This window comes from Melozone crissalis, unplaced genomic scaffold (genome assembly GCF_028551555.1).
Source record: "Melozone crissalis strain CALT ecotype California unplaced genomic scaffold, PUWL_Pcris_2 ptg000013l_1, whole genome shotgun sequence".
Classification (NCBI taxonomy): Eukaryota; Metazoa; Chordata; class Aves; order Passeriformes; family Passerellidae; genus Melozone; species Melozone crissalis.
Genome location: NW_026535791.1, coordinates 47790595 through 47809196, shown reverse-complemented (window position 1 = coordinate 47809196; position 18602 = coordinate 47790595). Strand labels below are relative to the sequence as shown.

Sequence of the window (18602 nt, the reverse complement as noted above, 5' to 3'; positions counted from 1 at the left end):
GCAACAGAACTTTTTCCTTCTGATTTCAAGGAGGTTTCACAACTTGCTTGAGATTTCCCCCTCAAACTTCAAGAGTAGATTCTTTCATTGTTTAAGAAATTTAGGTTAGATGAAGCAGGACAAGAATGATCTCAGGCTGTGGCAAAACTTGAATATATTTGGCTGTTACATTTAACTCTTCCCTTGTCCCAGCTCCATGAGAATATATTGGTGCTGTTGATAAATATTAAGGGTGGGCTCCAGCATATGCTGAGCAAGAAAAGATGAAGGGTGTTTCTTTGCTTTGTAATGGACACAATGAGGAAAGAATACAGAACAACCTCCAACATGTAATCCAATTTAAAAATTTTTCATAAACTATGTATATTTTTTTCAGATTTCCAACTGCAAAACAATTTAGAACTTCCAGATCTGCCATTATCAAACTTTAGAGTCAGAATTGTCAATGCAAAAACATTAGGAGGCTCACTTTTGAGTACTGACAATGGCATTTACAGGAATGGGAGACCTGAACTGGATGTAGATATTTTAGAATATGCCTTGGTGCTCATGAGACAAAATTCACTATGTATTTTGGCATGTAGCTGAACTGTGAATTCAACAGTAAGGATGTAGATGTCCACAAAAATAGTAATTGCAATGATATTTAGTTTCAAGGGGATCTACCATGAAAATGGTATTTAAAAATGGTCTCCTTTATTTTGTTTTCAAGGTCATGAAATCCCTTTGTCTCCTTGTCCATTTTTCCCCCCACTCCTTAACCTCAACAAATGTTTGAGCATTCCTCTTGTAAAGGTTTTTGGCAACTAACTCTGAAGGATACACACTAATACCCAGTGTGCCCTCAGAAGAACACAAGCAATTTCAGTAAGCAAACATTTTACCATTTTCCTGTTCTTCCTATCTAGCAATATGCTGTTTGCAAACAGTAGTATTGTTTGGACAAGCTTTCAAGGTCCTTAAAGATACATCTATAAGACAGGTAGTCACAATGGTCAAGAATATCTGATGGACCTTGAAGAAAATACACTTTAAAAATAATGTATGTCTTACCTGCTTATTCATAAGTATGTAGATAATGGGATTGCAAACAGTGCTGCTTTTTGCTAGGATGGAAGGTATGACACTTGTAACTGGAGTCACAGCACCTGGCTTGCCAAATGTTGCAAGTAATGCTATAACCCCATACGGAATCCAGCACACCAGGAAACAGATAACTGTAGTGATCACCATGAACAGGACGTGGTATTCTCTTTTGCGGGCAGCATTCTTGTGGATTTTCCCAACCTAAGGAGAGGTTTAAAAAGAGAGAAAATTTAACGAGCAGAGCTGTTGGATTGACTGCATGAGCAAGCTGGGACTATTGGTCTTGGATCAGCAATAACAATCAACACAGTAGTTCCAGAAGCAAAACAAATGCAAACCCAAAAGTGATTGAATGCAGTGAAAAGACTTTCACCATCTCCATCAGGCACTAGGGGAAGCTTTGCAGAGACCACAATGCATGCCAGCACAAACCAGAGTCCCAGCAGAGGTTGGAGCAAATACAGAAAGGTGTCAAAGCCTTTAGTCCTAAAGAGATGTTAAGTCATCTGCAGTTGCTTTTAAGGTACGGAATTTTGTGTAAATGTACCATGTTTTCATTCAAATTATGCTGGTACGCAGAACTTGCTTGAGATGAAGGAGCTTTACATAGCACATCTGAACCACCAGAAGTATTTTCTGTAAAGGGTGTGGAAATACCAGAGCAACACTGGGACTGTGCTTGGTATCTCTGTCCTTGGATCTTTTCAACCCTAGATAAAGCCTCAGCTGGCCTGGCATAGTGTTAGCCATGGTCATACTTGGAGTGGGAGACCAGAGAAGCCTGGCTGAATCACTTGATCAAGTTTTAAATTGTAGGATTTATTCCTTCTAGACTATTTATTCCAGATACTTAACCATTTTGGTAAATGGGTTTCACTCCTGATAATGATCAGGAACAGATTTTTGTACTCTTAAAAAAGTGTGCTGAATGCTGATTCATTGTGGTTCATTGGTTTTTTTGGGGAAATGGAGCAGAACTGGCTAAACAAGAAAAGCAGAGGTAAATGGACAGTTTCAAAGTGATGGTACGAGAATCTATCTTGCAACCATGAATTTGCTAGTAGTTACAGTGTGTGGGCAAATCTGCTGTGGAAGTATTTATAATCTGTGTTTCGAAATTTATTCTCCTTTAACCTATTCTGGACTGAAGCATCATGCCCTTTGGGAGTCTAGAGATCTAAGATAAAGCTTTAACATTAAAATAACAGCCAACTTTTATTTTTAAGCCTTAGTGTGAATATATTTTTCTGTAGAGAGCTACAGAATGCTCTTACAGTATTTGGGCAGCTGAGTGCATTGGTGGCAACAGTGAGGAATGCTCATTCTCTAAAAAACAAAAGCAAACTCTGCAAGGAGGTTAATTTTAGAGACTCTCTCTCCACTGACTCTAGATGGAAACTCAGCTCACTGGTCTCCTGAGGTTATAGTTGATTCCTCAGCTTTACCCCAGCGTGTGTTTAGCAAACCCAGATGTGCCAGCAGGACTTGAGGAACTATTCAAATGTTTAAACTATATTGATTGAGCCTTGTACTCAGCCAAATCTAATTTATGTCCACTTGAAGGTCTTTTTGCCTCTCGAATGCAGCACTTGATAGTAAATTGCGCCCAGGGGAATTAAGCCCATGTAAAACCACAAATACAAATAAGCAAAAAAGCTGCTCTGTGAAATGGAAAACATCCAAACTTTACTTAGTCTAATAATAAAAAATAAGTTTTAAATCAATAGGTTTAAACTGATTCAAGTAAATTAATAGAGCACAGTTAAAGGTGGAAGTCACCAACCATCCCAGTCAAATGTTATTTGCTGTTGCCTGACACATACCTTGTGCATGCCAAGAAAATAGAGCTTTTTGTACCTCTTCGTAGTGTGGGTCTTTTTGCATAATATATGTGTTTATGTATCAGATTGAGAGTTAAACACATATATAGTGCTTGTATGAGGCAAAGTAATATGGTTACAGTTTCTTTTTAATTCATTATGACTCCAGGCTTCTAGAGCGCTTGGTTCTATATGGAGTTTCAATAGAAATGTTCCTGTAAATGAAACACACACTAACTTTTCCTGTCCAAAACTAGTAAGTATTTTTCCTGACTATTTTTAATGATTTTCCACAAAAAGGCAATAACAAAATAAAGTCTCTCCTTTCTGAGAAGACTTAGGACTACATTTTTTATAAGACTTCAACCTGTTTATTTTATAATTACTTTAGCTTGAAGAAAAGATTAATAATAGATAATGGTCCAATCCTGTATTACTTATTTGAACTAAATTTTTAATGACTAATGGGAAATTTCCCTGACTGATGAATCCAAGACCTCATGTGAGCTGCTGCTATGCTACAAATTAAATATTAACCCAGGAATGCAAAGCCCCAGTTAGCCATGGCATCCACAGCTGAAGATCTTCAATAAACACAGAAGGATCAGGCAACACATTTTTGCTCTGTGTTTAGATGCATATCTTGAAGAGTTTGTAAGAGTTTACTGTCTGCACAGACAAAACAGAGACCATAAATGAAGGAAGGAAAGATGTCTAAAAGTAGAGTGGCTATGGATATGATTTTGGCATGTATCCTTCCACTTTCACATCTTTAGGTCATTTCCATAGGAAGGGAAGTTTTGAAATCTTGTACCATATTTGTCCTCACACTTTTGGTTTCGTTGTCTTTGCAGTTTTGCAGCCTACCTTTAGAAGGTGTTACCTTTAAAATTTGTCTGTTTATAGGTACTGGAAGGCCTCCAGCAAGATGTAACTTGGGTTCATGTAACCTACAGAAAGATTACACTTCTGCAGGTGAAAAAGCAGTAGACATTTTAAAATTAAAATAATTCTATTTTTTATTTTAAAACTACTGGAAAATTTATGCAATTGCTGCACTGTATTTTCAGTAGTCAAATGGAAATGCCTCCCTGGATATCCAGCTGATAGAAGAGCATCAGATAGTGATGACAAAAAAATAGATTTGAATAATATTCTAGAATAGCTGAGCTTGTGAATCTCTGTCTAAATGCAAACATACAGGGTATATATATGAATTTAAAATACTTAGAAGATCTAACCCACACTTTAAAGTGGCACAAGAAATACAAGCCAAAAATTGGGATCAGATTGTACTTATGTAGGATTTGCTATAAATTCAGCTGTTTTCTCCGGAACAAAGATCATCTCCGGCCATATTTAGCAATATAAAGGTTGGGAAACCACTATATTTAAAGAAAAGAAGATTGGGGAATTGGTTGTAGAGGGGTTTTTAATGAGGAAATTGTGTTTCTCCCCTGCTTTCATCCTGGGAAATAACAGAAATGTTTTGATTTTTCAGAACTCAGCTGGAGGCAGCGAGAGGCAAGCTTGTCTAATCTCAGGCACTGAGCGTAACAGTGGCACAATTAGCTCTGGTCTGGATTTGCCCTGCAGCCATGCTGCATCTCACATATACCCAACACGTTTTTCAAGTCAATCTGACACAAAAAATACCACTACTTCGATCACTAGGGCAGCATGCTGAGCACATACATTAGATGTGACAGGCCACAGGGTGAGGGAGAAGCCAGGGTGGCATCAGTGAGGAGGCTGGCATGGTAGAAGTGTCCTCAGAAGGAGGACAAGTGACACATTGATTGGTTGACCTCAAAAGCTGCATCTGCAGCTGGCAAGATGTAGCAGATACATTACTCACCAAGTGATGGGCTGCATTGCTATTCCATGTTTTGGAAAAGATGAAATTGGGGAGCTCTGAGCAGAGCATAGAAAATTTCAATAGCACTGGTGAAAGTCTGGAAAGGTCGTAAACCAAAGGGGACCTTACAATGTAGTATGGAGGACGTTAGTAAAAAGACATGCAAAGAGCTTTTGCTATAAATGTGGAGATTGTTAGGTTGGAGATTAAAGAAAAGGATTCAAAATGTCTGTTATGACAGGTACTTTGCCAGGAGAGAGAAAAGCCTTTAAACTGGATGCAGGCAAATGTGTGGGCCTGTCGTCACAAGGACCCACAGAAAAGGTATGACCTAGGGGAAGCTTGACTTCCTCTAAGGAGAACAAGTCTGTCTTTTCCTTAAAGAGAAAAGAGAATGGGTCTGTCCTTCCAGAAAACAAGTAAACCTTCCAAACACATAAACACTGTTGTACTGTGGTATGGGATATGATAATAGGACTGTGGGTCATAGGAAATTATTTTAAGGTAGCAGGTTCTGGTTACCCAATCTAGACATTGTGGCTGTCAGGCAAGACCTCATCACTGTCCAAGTCAACGGGTTCAGTCAGCCTGTTCCTGGAGGGAGCAACCATTTGGCAACCACAGCTGACTCCATGGGTTTTGGCAGGCCAAACACTGCAGCTTTCATGCCCAGACAAAAGAAGACAGCAGCTACCTGCCTCTGGTCAGGGATTTTCTGCTTTAAATATTTTTTTCAACCATCAAACAGCTTCATATGGAGAAAAGCCCTGAGCAGCTCCTTACCCAAGGGGACAGCCTGCCCCTTCCTGTGCTCCAAAGCCAAAAGTTTGACCTACTGCAGCCCCTTGCTCAGCTCCCTCTGGATTTATCTGGGTATGAGTTATGGAACCAAGGCAATACTGGTCACACTTACACCCACTCAGAAGAAGGTGTCAGGAAAGATCTGAATGGTTGTTCACAGAGATTGGAGGCAGCTGCAAGGCCCACAGTGCCAGAGGCACATATACAGTCAGTCCATCATATTCCCATCACCCATGGGCAAGCTGGGGTCTTTTACACATGTAAGGCAAGGGAGCTGGGCCAAAGTTAGCTGTTAAGAGGGCGAAGCTTCAGTGATGAAGATCTAACCTGACTGTTTTGAATTCCCTTGTGTTTTCTTTGTCACATTTACTCTAGTCTCTCCTCCTTTCTTAATGTAGCTACGTGCTTTTTCTCAAAAAGCATTTCCTTCATATTTTAATTGCACCCATTTTCAGCTGGGAACATCTTGAAAGGTTGTGAAGAATATATGGCACCCCATCCATCTAACCACTAGATTGAGAGAATATGCACCATCCAGAGCCGCTTCAAGCAGGGGACATGTACATCATAACATCTTAGAAGCCAGGGATCCTGTTTGTGTGTTTTGTTCTTCAAGTCACTTTCTCTTTCTCCAGCTATTTATTAAGACAGAAAATAGTATCAGTTACTATACTCTGTGTACCTAAATAGTGGGTGTTGTAAACATCCTTTATGTAGCTCACTCTGAACAAGCAATATGGAAACAGGGCACAAAGTGCTTTTTTCATCACGGCTGACACATTATTCCTGGATCTGTATTTGTGCATCTTGCACTCATATAACCATGTTTACTTCACTACTTCAGAAGTGCACTGTGAAGAAAAGGCTATTTATGAGCAGCAGTGTCAGTACCAGCTATAAGTGCTTGTTTTGACATGATCAAGTATTCCAGACATAAGTAAAACCAGACATAAGTAAAATATTCATTACCATCTGAGGGAAGTCTGCCAATCTTTGAACATTTAGCCTGCTATAGCTTCTTGAAATGAACAGAAGGAATCTAGACTTTTTATGCAAAAGCTGCAGTAGAGGAAAAAGCTGGAAAAAGATCATTCTTCTTCCATCCTGAACCAGTCAAGTAAGACAACAAAAAGAAAAGAAAATCAGATATGGCCTCCATTTACTGGTATGAACAAACCTCTACTAAACCTTGCAATCAAACTAACCAGTGACTGAAATGTCAGTAGTGATGAGCTTTCTCCTCTCCCATCTCTGTGAATTCTGTCCCCAGGCAAAATAAGGAAAAAAGGAGAAAAAAACCAACCACACCTCCAAAGCATGTAAAGCTCTAAATAGCTGCAGGAAACATACTCTCCAAGTAATCTATTTCTCAGTGTGAGCTACCCCAGATCCAGTACTGTACAGATTAATAACAAGGGGCATTAAATACTTTGCTGTTTAAAATAGGCAATCCTGGAAAAAGAGGGTTCACTGGCTTAAAAAATAAATGCCTCCTTTGTTAGCAGTTAGGTGGCTCAGTTCAAAATAAGTGAGCACTGAAGAGATGCATTGTCCTGTGGAAATGGAGAGTGAACAGAAACATCTGTTTTGGGTCATCTTAGAATTCAATGGGCCTTGACTCTGCAAAGCATTTACACTTATATATTCAGTGAGCAAACTGAGATTTAAACATGCACATGAGCATTTTGCTCAGCTGGGGCCACATAATGAGGTAATAGCAACAAATACAGAAGGCAGAAGCCATAAAACCACACAAGGGGCCATATAGTTAATTATTTTATATCACTGTTAAGTGTAGGAAATTAAGTCCACGGGAAAGATATTTTATCAGCTGAAAACTGGTTTTATTGTAAATTTTTGTTATTGAAATGGGAATTAGCTGCCTTAATGCCTCAAGGTGAAGTGATACTTTAAATACAAAATTCACAGCTTTGTACAGTGCCCTTAAAGCATAACTGCTATTGATGCTAAAATCATGCCAAGTTCTATGGCTGACTTAAGGAACACCATAATCCTCTTAGATGCAGGATTTTTTTTCTATTGCTAAAGGGCTTTTAGCAGCAATTTGACTATCACAGTGAACACATTCCCATATATTAAACAAGGAGCTCATGGTGTTGCTCCCATCATTGATAATTCATGTTTTAGCCTGACCTTCTTTATTCGTTGTGGATTTTCTAGCATCAGCATGCATGAGAAGATTAAAGGTGTAAAGGCTTGCTATCATTTGGGTTGCATTAACAGTTTGGTTTTAGAAAGAGAAGTGCATTAGATACTCTTAAAAGGATCATCAAAGTCCAACTCCAGCTCTTGCACAGGGCAGCTCCAATAACCACACCATATGACTGACAGCATTGTCCAAACACTAAGTTTTGGAAATTCAGCAAGTCCAAATGCCAGATGCTGCACACAAGTTTGGGAAATCTCAAAAATTAATGCAGACTGAGAAAAGTCCTTGTGACCATCCCTGCAGAAAAGGAATTCAGGGTTCTCATTGATGAAAATCTTGATGTAAGCTGGCAATGTGCACTCTCAGCCCAGAAAGCCCAAATACATCCTGGGCTGCACCAAGAGAGGACCGGACAGCAGCTTGGGGGAGGAGATTTTCCTCCTCTACTGCCCTCAGGAGAGCCCACCTGGAGCGCTGCATCCAGCCCTGGAGTCCTTAACACAAGGAAGATGTGAATCTGTATCATAACATTCCTACACGTGTTGCTGCTCTGCAATACAACTTGCCATTATAAAGGTGGAAAGTGATGAGATGCTTTCAGAGAATCAAGGCAGTAATTTAATTTAAAATTCCTCTTCTTGAAAAGCTTGCCAACAAATTATATTTTTAACCAATAATTTAATAACCAACTTCTGGTTTGGGTTAGGGTCTTTGTTGTTGTTGTTTTAAAAACATTTGTGATGGCTTTGACTGACTGAACAGCCCAGCTGACAATAAAGGAAAGGAAAAATGAAAAGAAAATTAAAGCTGACTTTGATGTATCTTGCGTTGAAGAATTTCTGAAGTAGGAAGGGAAAATGTCAGACCTTAATTCCTTCTTGGTTTCTGTGTTCTTTCTTCCAGAGACAGCAACATGTAGAATGTGTAAATGCAACATCACTAATAAAGTTGAACTCTTCAACAACACATGAACTGGCAGGTGTTAAATTTCTTTTCAGGTCTCTTTCTATAATACTTTATGCTAAACAACAATGTTCTACCATCTACATATTAAATGGACTGCACACTTTCCTGCACCTAAAGAAAAAATGTTTTCAATCAATGACAAAAAAATAACACTTTGAAATATGCATATACATATATTTGTATTTATGCAAAAACGTATACACACCACACATAATGTATCTTACAAATATATATACACACATTTTATACACACACACCCACATACACATTTCCATAATTATGTGAAAACTTTTACACCAGAGTCATCCAAGTTTGGAGAAGAAAGTTAGGAAAAAGCAAGTTGTGATGAAATTATTACTCACTGCCCTCTTTGCCTCATGAATTAAATTAACCACAACCTTTTCTACTCTAAATATCAATGCTTTGAATCTGGGGCATGAATTTAAAAAAAAAAAGGTGTCAGGGTAATGTTTTCCCTGAAAATGCAGCTTGGCTATTCCCCTGGGTACATTTTTGCAGATATGTAAGCTCCCACTCACATTTAATGCTACTTTTCACCAGGCTAGCACATGTGGGTGAGAACTCAAGCTTTGCTTTCCTCTGGATTGGCAGCTGCACTCCTAATTGTAACCACAGTTACCCTTTCTCCTGGGAAAAGGGTGGACTTTCCCAAACTTTACTGACTTTCCCTCCCACTTTCCTGAAAATTTCTGCTGACATAGAGCAAGGAATCATTAAGGACATGTGAGTATGCTTTTGACATGCAGCTATTTATATTTAAATAGGCCTAATAGATGGGCTTGTCAAGTCCTATAGACCCTACAAAGAATATTAATACAAAGTGTTTTCAAAGCTCTCATCTAATTGACATATTGAAAAATACAGGAATCATACCAAAAATACCCTGAAAATGTTCTCCTCCAGATGCTTTCCCTCAAATTCTAATACACTTGCCATGGCCCAGGTGTATTCAGAAAAAAACAAACAGAACCAACCCAACTCTGAGAAGTCTGTAAGTCTTCAATTCTTCTCCTCTCACCAGGACCCTTGATACCCTCCTGGTTTTAAATCCCACTCTACAGCATATAATCCTTTTTTCAACACAGAATGACAAACTGGACATAGAAATTAATGTAAACAGCTAACTTAGACAAATCAAATTTAATCAGTAAGACTAAAGCTCAGGTGTACACAGTTTTTTTCCTTGGGAGAGGGGTACTCAGGACTGTGTTGCACCTGAAGAAGTCAGGTGTCTCTAGCTCTCACTCTGACAGGTGACAGGGTAAGCAAGGGAAGTTGGCTTAGCGAGTTGTACCTAGACTGGTGTTCATAAACATTTATTTATCTTCACACATAGAAAAGGAAGATAAATTCATTTTCTGTAGCTTGCAGATTACAAACAGTCCTTTATAAATTATGTGAAATCAGTGGCTAGTGGAAATAACCAGAGCATGAAATACTTTGGCTGATTTTTACATCTATCTAGAATAAGCACAGTTAATAAAAACCAAACCAAAACCTACCTAAAAAAAATTTCCTTTTGTTTTTTTTTTTAAGTTTCATTCCTAGCCCCACAAAACAAATTTTTAAAAAAATTCTATTGGAGCTGGGGTATTCATAACATTAGACCAAAATTTGACATTACAAGGTGAAGGCAGCATAAAAGAATCTAAGAAAAAGATCAGGAAATAGGTAAGGAAAGAATAAATAATTAGACATTAAGTAAGTAACACCCGTTCTCTAACATATAGGTGGCCCTTTCTAGTGATTTGTCCAGAGAGGTTTTTCTAGTCTGGTGCTAAAGGCTCTGCCTTTTGTGATGCTGCCTTTCCCACTGGCACTTGCAGCCTTTTGGGAGAACCATCAGCTTCAGTCTGGGAACATCCACTCTGTCTACCCATCCAATGATACCTTGAGGATCGCCTCAAAGCAGCATTCCTCTTTACATCAGGGCCCACCAAGAAAGAGAAGGTAGAGGGCTTGTTCAGCCTCCTGGTTGGAATGAACACACTCTGTCAGCAATGTTCTCTAAAGAGGAGGGCATTCACTGTGGGCAGCCAGGCACTGCTTCACTGGAAACAAGATGCAGGAAACTGCATGGGAGCGACTCCTCCGAGCCTGCAGGACTCGGAATCATCATGCCTTCAGAAACCTGATATGGATCTATTTGCACAGATCCACAGACTCCATTTTAAGGAACCTCATAAGGGAATTTAAGAAAAAAGTGACAGAAGAAAAAAGGGTGTAAATAATGGGAAAGACTTTGAAGGTGTCAGATATAGCATAAGACAGCTGGTGGGCAGCAATATGACACAGAAAGAAATGGACTAGAGAAACAAGTCCCAGAGTGCCCAGTCTAAAAGAATTGACCAGAGTTTACCCGTGCCCGGTACTCTGAGACATGCAAAATCAAAAATTTTTATGTTCTGAGCATAGCTTTGTGATATGGAGCATGACATGTAAAAACACACTATGTCTCCTACATAATAGAGAAAAGATGGGCAGTTGTGTTTAGACACTGTTCCTTGTTAGAATTTTGAACAAAACTAACAAAAATAATATGCTTTCTTGTATAACTCAAAACATTCTAATTTTCCAAATGCTTAGAAATGCTCAAATGGATGAGCTTGTTGAGAGACTTCCAATTTCTACCCCCTATATTCTCTCTGATGGAAGAGAGGATCTGTGGAAGCAATGATGCTTGAAAACTTGTAAGTTCTAGATACATATGGCTGAGGCAGGGATATAAATGTCATTTTTCGTTATTTCAGTTTTACACCAAATTATGGCCTAAAGTGGAGCCAACTAGATGTCTTCCCTGCAGAGTCAGCATCATCATTAGAAAATAGAGCAAAAAACCAGATATATGTATGGGGCTTTTTTAGTAAAATGTCTCTGAGTTATACTTTTACCAGCATACATGATTGTTCAACTCCAGATTAAAGCATTTTTTTTTCTTTTGTCTATCTTCTGAAGTTGGACATAATATTTGAAAAGAAAACGAAGTACATGTTTTCTAATGCAAGAGAAAGACTGAAATATGCATCCGAAAGTACAATAAACATGCCATAAAATATTCTCTAAGTGAAAAAAAAATGCCAAACGTGACAGAGTCAGCAAAGTTTTGGGTTATAGTTGCTGTTGCATATTCAAAAATCTGGCATTCTGAAAGTTTATATTTCTTTGTCAGATGCACATTAAAATAAATAGCAGCTGGTGGAGACAAAGGACTGATTTTCTCTGCTTTCCTACCATTTCATTTTCATGTTGTCATAAACTACTCTAGTACCATACATTTCCTGTTACTGTGATGAAGTGATTTTACTATCTTTGCAAATAAACATTAGGAATTCCATGAATTTTATGCATTTAAAATCTTACAGCCAGAGGGCTACAAGGATTCTCAAGGGATTTGGTGGCATCCTTCATTCCCCTTTCCCCACATGCACTAAATGCCGGATGAATACTCCTCAATCAGCCTGAAATTTACTGTCTAATAGAAAGATATTTCATACCCTGAATAACCTTCTCCATGATTTCAACATTTTAGTAACATCTTTTCTAAACTTTAATTTCTAGAAAATGTTTCTTTGTGTCTTTCCATTAGTGTCAGGGTATGCAACCACAAGTCACAACTGCTTCTCTTTAGTAGCAGCGTTTTTACATTTGAGAACTGTTCACATATCAAAATGTGCATATCCTGGTTTAACAAAACCAAGCAGACAGAACAGAGAACAACCAAGGTCAGATGTTCCACACCTCTGCTCACCTGTCCCACAATTCTGTTTGCAAAGGTATCATATTCCCAAAATCATACATTGTTTGGGACTGACTATTCAAATTAGATCCTTTAGACTTTACTGATTGATTCCCAGCCTGTGTTTTTTCATCTGGCATGATTTCTCATTGTGCAAAACCCTGCACTTGCATTGACCAATCCTGATGTTTACTGAGTTTTAATTATAGACCAATCTCGCTAATGAAGGTGCTGAAAGCACTTGACAGATCTCTATGAAATGGGCACCTTAAAGGGTGCTCTAGGACAGTATTTATCTAGTTGCTAAGGGCATGTACAAAGAATTTGAGCTGTATCAGAACTAGCTTCCCTTTTGTCCTCTAGACCAGGTTACCTGTGAAAATGTGAGTACAATTGATTCTGGCCAACTTTTGAGCAACTTATATTGGCAGCTCCAATTCAGAATATTCAACTACAAAGACATCAAAGCCTATTTAGAGTAGTGAGAGGAAGAAAACACTTTAAAAAACACCTTCTACCTCCTGTTTGGTGTTGCCAAACTGCAACTTAATGGGGCATCCATAGAAAAGGAGGTAATTGGAAACGTCCAGGTAGTGGATTGTTACTAAACAAAACTCTTTGGCTGATGTTTCTGCAGTAAATTGCCAGACTGATGGATAGAAAACAAGGCTTTTCTCTTATGAATCCTACTAAGGATTAGTAGGCCACTACTAAGCCTGTTAATGCTGAGTAAGCGTTAAAATTGCCCATAGCACAGAGCATTCATCTGAGAAGTGGGGATCCACTGAGTATTTCCTGCTGACTTTGCAGCAGGCTACCAATGGTCCTCACTGAAATGAAGTTCACCAAGCTTGCTTAAAGGCAGGTCAGTGATTTTTATGGAGTCACCATCACCACTTAAGGAAGAAGTGGCAGTTTTATAGCACTAAAAGCCGAGCTGGAAGCTTACTGGCATTTCTAGGAGAAAGCCAGGCATTTGTAAAAGTGATGAGCTGTGTTAACTTTACCAGACTCAGACAAATCCCTGTCATTTCTCTGTAGAAAGAGCACAATACAGAGAGTGCTGACACATGATTGTAAAGTATACTGATGCTCAATTGTACTGTTGATAGGGAAGAGAAATAGATTATACATTAAAAAAAGGATGTGCAACTTTGCAAAACTTGGTTAGATGGCAAGTTCCATTTCATTTTTATATGTGAACTGTAATCATGTATAAAGTAAAACACATCTTCCTGACAGGCATACTTACTTTGGAAGAAAACAGTGAAAAACACCAGTAGCCCATCAGGTTATATTGGCTTTGATACTACAAATTCTTTTGAATCCTGACAGGTCTGAGCCTGTAAAAGAGTATTATTATAGCAAAGAAACAATTTCAGTAAGAAAAAGACCAAAATAACCTCTTAGAAGATGACTGGGATACAAGATACCTTCGGTTTGGAACTTTACTTCTAAATAAGATTGGTTTTCCCTGAAATTTGTTTCTCATTTGTTGAAGGGGAGCAGTAGAGCAAACAGAGCTATATTGCCATTACTCTGCTGCTGTACAAAAGGTAGCATTTTTATAAATTATTTCTTCAGGTAGCACAGATTTCTGGGTTATAGGGGAACACAATGAATAACACAGTACTGATGATAACTGAAAACAATCAATACAGATTCCAAATTTTGTATCCAAGCAGAATAATTGCTATCACTCTGTAATGGTTCAATTCAGCTACTTGCCATGCATTCTCATGTACTCCAAGGGGACAGACAAAGGTGCAGTAGAAGAATATTATGAATTATGAATGATGGTAGCTATTCTTCAGTATGTTTTGATTTTTTTTTTTTGGTGGTAATTACAGTCCTGAAAGAGTAAAGTAGCAGTTGAACAGATAGCAAACTGGTCTTTTGCCTGTGAGACCACTGACTGTGTCCAAGAAGGCATCAGTTCATATAGCTGCAGGTTTTTTCAGGAGCAATCTAAGAGTAATCTAATACAGGGGTTCCATTAGAATGGTTCAGTCAGCAAACATGATCAGATAGCTACACCTTAATGTGTGCTTTAATTTAGATGAAAACAATTGTTATCAGCAAGCTTCTTGCTGATATTAACAGGAATGAGGAGGAGAGAAAAGGACAGGAGAGGATGGAAGAGGGGGGAAAATGGTGGAGTGGGGAGTGAAAGGAGGAGCAAAGGAAAGGAAAATGCTAAGGGAATGGAGAAGGAAGGAATTGGTGTGATACTGTCAATTCTTGCTCACTTATGGAGTTGTACTTGGAAATTCAGAGCTCATGTTCTTCTGAAACACTACCTATATACGCAGGGTTCTCTGTGGTACTCTATATGGGCCAAGATGGTTTCCAGCTTGGATCATATTATATTAATCATATGATATTAATCTTGGAATCTGGGATTTCACCTTGAGTGTCTGTAGTACCATACTTGAAAGATGATAATATCTGATTGTTGTTTGCTGAGGATATTTCTCTCACTTTTGATCTCTCCATGAACACTACTTCTGTAGCTCTGATAGCATATTTTACCCTTTTTGCACTTTTTCCATTTTTCTTATATTCTTTTCAAATGGATGACCAGTATTCCTTGCAATATTCAAGTTTATACAATAGTATAACAACATTGGGGATGTTTCTTTCAGTCCCTTTCCCAGTAATTTCTAACTCATTTCCCAGCTGATGATCTCCATGGCTATTTACTGTAAGTCTCCTAAAGGGGGCTGTAACTACTGAGGAGGTTACACACTTAAGGATGGACATTTGGCACATGGCAAGTAGTCACGTCTGTGTTTCACTCTCTCAATCTGCAAACTAATACTACTTCCATTTGTATAATATATCCTTTATTTTGCAAAACTAGAGCAATTATTTTACAGCCTAACTTTGTTTTGGATATGCCTTTTATTTTTAAACAATTACAGCCAGGAAAAATCAACAGAGATGTTTTTAATAATGCTCTAGGATTCCTTCTAATTCTAATTTCAATAGGGTCAATATATCTGGGACAATTAGTGCCCTGATATATATACTATTTTAGCGATGGTTCAAGTCCAACACTCTTCAAGTCAGTATTTATTAAATAAGGATATTACAAGTTCAGCTCACTTGTGAGCAACACTTTCATTTCTGAGTTTTGGGACAGAAAAAATCTTCACAGTGCAATGAGTAAGTAGGGATAGATAGAGCCAGTAAAAACCTGTCCTGTGTGAATTTAATGACCTCAGAGCTGGTGTAGTCATATAAAATTCCACCATTCTTCTGGAAAGGCTGAAACTAATCGAGCAATACCTGTACCTCCCTAAGGAAAGGTCAAAGCAAAAAGAAGAATGAGTTAACAAGATGATTCAGCAGGCTGGAATTGTATTGCTTTTAACTTGACATTTAGACTGAATTAACATCCTGAACTTACTTGGCAAGCAATGGAGACCAAAGCAAATCCATTTAATTATATATTGAGAAAATCCAAAATGTTCCAGGCTGACATGGCTAAGCACCTACTGAGCCTTGACCATCCTGGAGCACAGAAGCATAAGCAGGGCAGAAGAGCGTTTCACTGCTGAATAGTGAAAGAAAACATACAAAAAGAAAATTCTCCCAGGAGTAGCATGCAATTAACAAAAGGCCAAGGCCAGATTACCAACCAAAGTTACAAATTTTCTTCAGAAAAGATTAAAGATTGATGTAGAAAGGCCAGGTTAGAGCAACGTGAAAGTCAATTCTTTCAACTGGCATTTTAACTGAACTGAACATTTATCCTGAAGTTGCTCAGGGATCAGGTAAAGCCTTTAAGGATTTTTATTGAGCTCTTGCAAGCCATAACAATAGAGAAAGTACAAAAATTATTCAAGGTGAATTTGTTAAATGAACTTTCCCAGAGACAGGTGTTTTTAAATGCCCAGGTGCACCTTGAGGGCATCAGAGCAGAGCAGAGTGCTGCTGGTATTTAACCAGGGACAGCTGCAACCGGGAACTAGTGGCAATATTCTATTTTCTGTGTAAGGCAGGAGCTTGTGTGCAGTGTTTTACAGATATATAACCAAATTTTTAAGCATGTTTAATGGGAATAAAATAATGTGTATACTTCAGTGTGCTCCAGGTAAGGGAAATTCCATTCTTTATTGGTTGTTTGTATGATTTTTGTTCGTCTGATTGTTTTTAATTTAGTCTCAGAATATTTATTAATTTCTTCCTTTTTAATTTCTGTGAAGGTTGGTTTTATTCAAACTTTGTTTTTATTCAATCTTTAACAGGCCAGATATAAGTAGCAAGATTTCAGGTAAATGGAAATCTATCCTGCCATGTTGTTGTGTGTCTTCTGCCATGTAAGAGACCAGAAACAAAACAAATATTGCTGAGATTCCCCTTAGAAAATACCTATCATGCTTTTTATTACCTTGGAAGCTTTTTAGTTGCCAGGTCTCCTATTTAAATTCAAGTTACCACTCCCAAGTACAGCAGGTCTGGAGTATGCCCTAAGGCAACCCTAGCACCTACTCATCTGTGATTAATTTAGCTGCTTAGCAGACGTCAGTTGTACTACTAAAAGTCAAATAATCACCCATTCATTGTAAGCCCAGGTGACTCCACCTCAAGCCAGAGACCACTGTTTGTTGTTTTAAGATGCATATGGTGTAGACATTTTAAAAGAAGAACCACTGAAAAAAAATGCTTAATTAACAGGGAAGTGAAGTCTTGGGACCCTAAACACTATAAATTAAGAGTGGATGTTCACCTCCTTAGTTGAAATAGAAAAGTTGGAGAGTCAACAGATCAAAAACAACTTGAGAAGTAGAGTAAAGCACATTATACATATTTCTCTGAAGGAAACACTGGCTAATTAAGATCTTATCTTGTTCTTTCCTATCCTTTACTTGTGCACAGGGGTATTGATTTACTGCACAAGGATTCCTGAGCTTTTAAATATGAAGATCTTTATAAAAGATCTTTATAATTCAGCAGCTGAAGAGTTCATCTAACAACTGCATTACCAATGAAGTGAAATAAAAAGAACATATCTGCCTAATAAGAAGAAACTGTCTACATGATGTTACAGATGGGTATCAATTCTCCTGGGAAGGTTTGGACAGGCGCTCCTTCACTAAAGGAAGCTCCCCATAAAGCAAGTGTCAGGGGCAAACTGGAAAGTGCCTGAACTGTATCTCTTTTCTTCCAGCAGGAGCAGAAATTTTGAAAAGTTATATGTTAGTACTTAATTTTAAAAAGCCTCAGAAGCCTCTGTACTACATAGTTCACAAGGATGGGTTTCACTCTGCTGGAAGCTGCAGTGTGCTTTCCCAGACCTGCCCAGGAGCAGCCACCTGGCCCCTGCAAACTGCACCAATGCTCTGCTGCGGCCAAGGCACTGGCCTTGGTCTGCAGATAGACCTTCAGAAGTGTTCCTCTAGGGGACAATGCCACATCGCTGCTACACGTGGGACAATTCATTTTCCTCCAAGTCTCCAGTCAGGGAGTTTGCCTGAGGTCACAATTTAAGTCTCTGAAGTGGAGTTAAACTACAGAAGAGTAAGTAAGTGTAGCTAAGTTCTTGCATGCTGAAATGTAAGTACAAAACTCTGCGTGTTTTACAGTGCGAAACACCCTTCTCTACATTTAACCTTTCCAGTTTTATAAGGGGTGAACAAAAAAGAAAAAAACAACAAAAAACCCCCACCAAACAAAAAAGCCTCATGCTTTTTCTTATCAGGAAAAAGCTTTACTACATCATACCCTGAACTGAGTTGTTATGAGTGCTTGGTATTGATATTCACCATTTGCTGTAAACTAAAAGACTCATTAAACCACAAGCTATTTTTGTGGACATAATGCATCCAGAGATTAATGGATCAGGTCTTAAATTTCTATTAGCTTGTTATTAAAAATTATGACAGACTTATTTTCTCCTAAGTTTATCTAAAGTATGAAAAGTGGCAAACATAATGAATTCCTATTTTCTGACCAGCCATTAATTTGATTTACAATGAATTTGTACAGTGCCTGATTTACACTTAAGTTTTATCACTGCTTCTCTGCAAAACGCAATTAAGTAATGATTTATACTCCTGCAAGCACAGGGGAAAGAAGATCATAATCTTTTCTCATGTCTGCTTCCCTTCCAGCATGATCAGGCCTCAGAGACGAATC

The 18602-nt window shown here is 38.3% G+C and overlaps 1 protein-coding gene across 1 annotated transcript in view; it reads right to left on the bottom strand.

The window, feature by feature from the left end:
- The window catches only part of LOC128934066 (pinopsin-like), a 70943-nt gene that overhangs the window by 20435 nt on the left and 31906 nt on the right, over window positions 1-18602 (bottom strand). The window contains exon 3 of the mRNA XM_054271363.1: window positions 1054-1287. Within this exon, the coding sequence (XP_054127338.1) occupies window positions 1054-1287 (234 nt within the window). The remainder of the gene's footprint in view (window positions 1-1053; window positions 1288-18602) is intronic.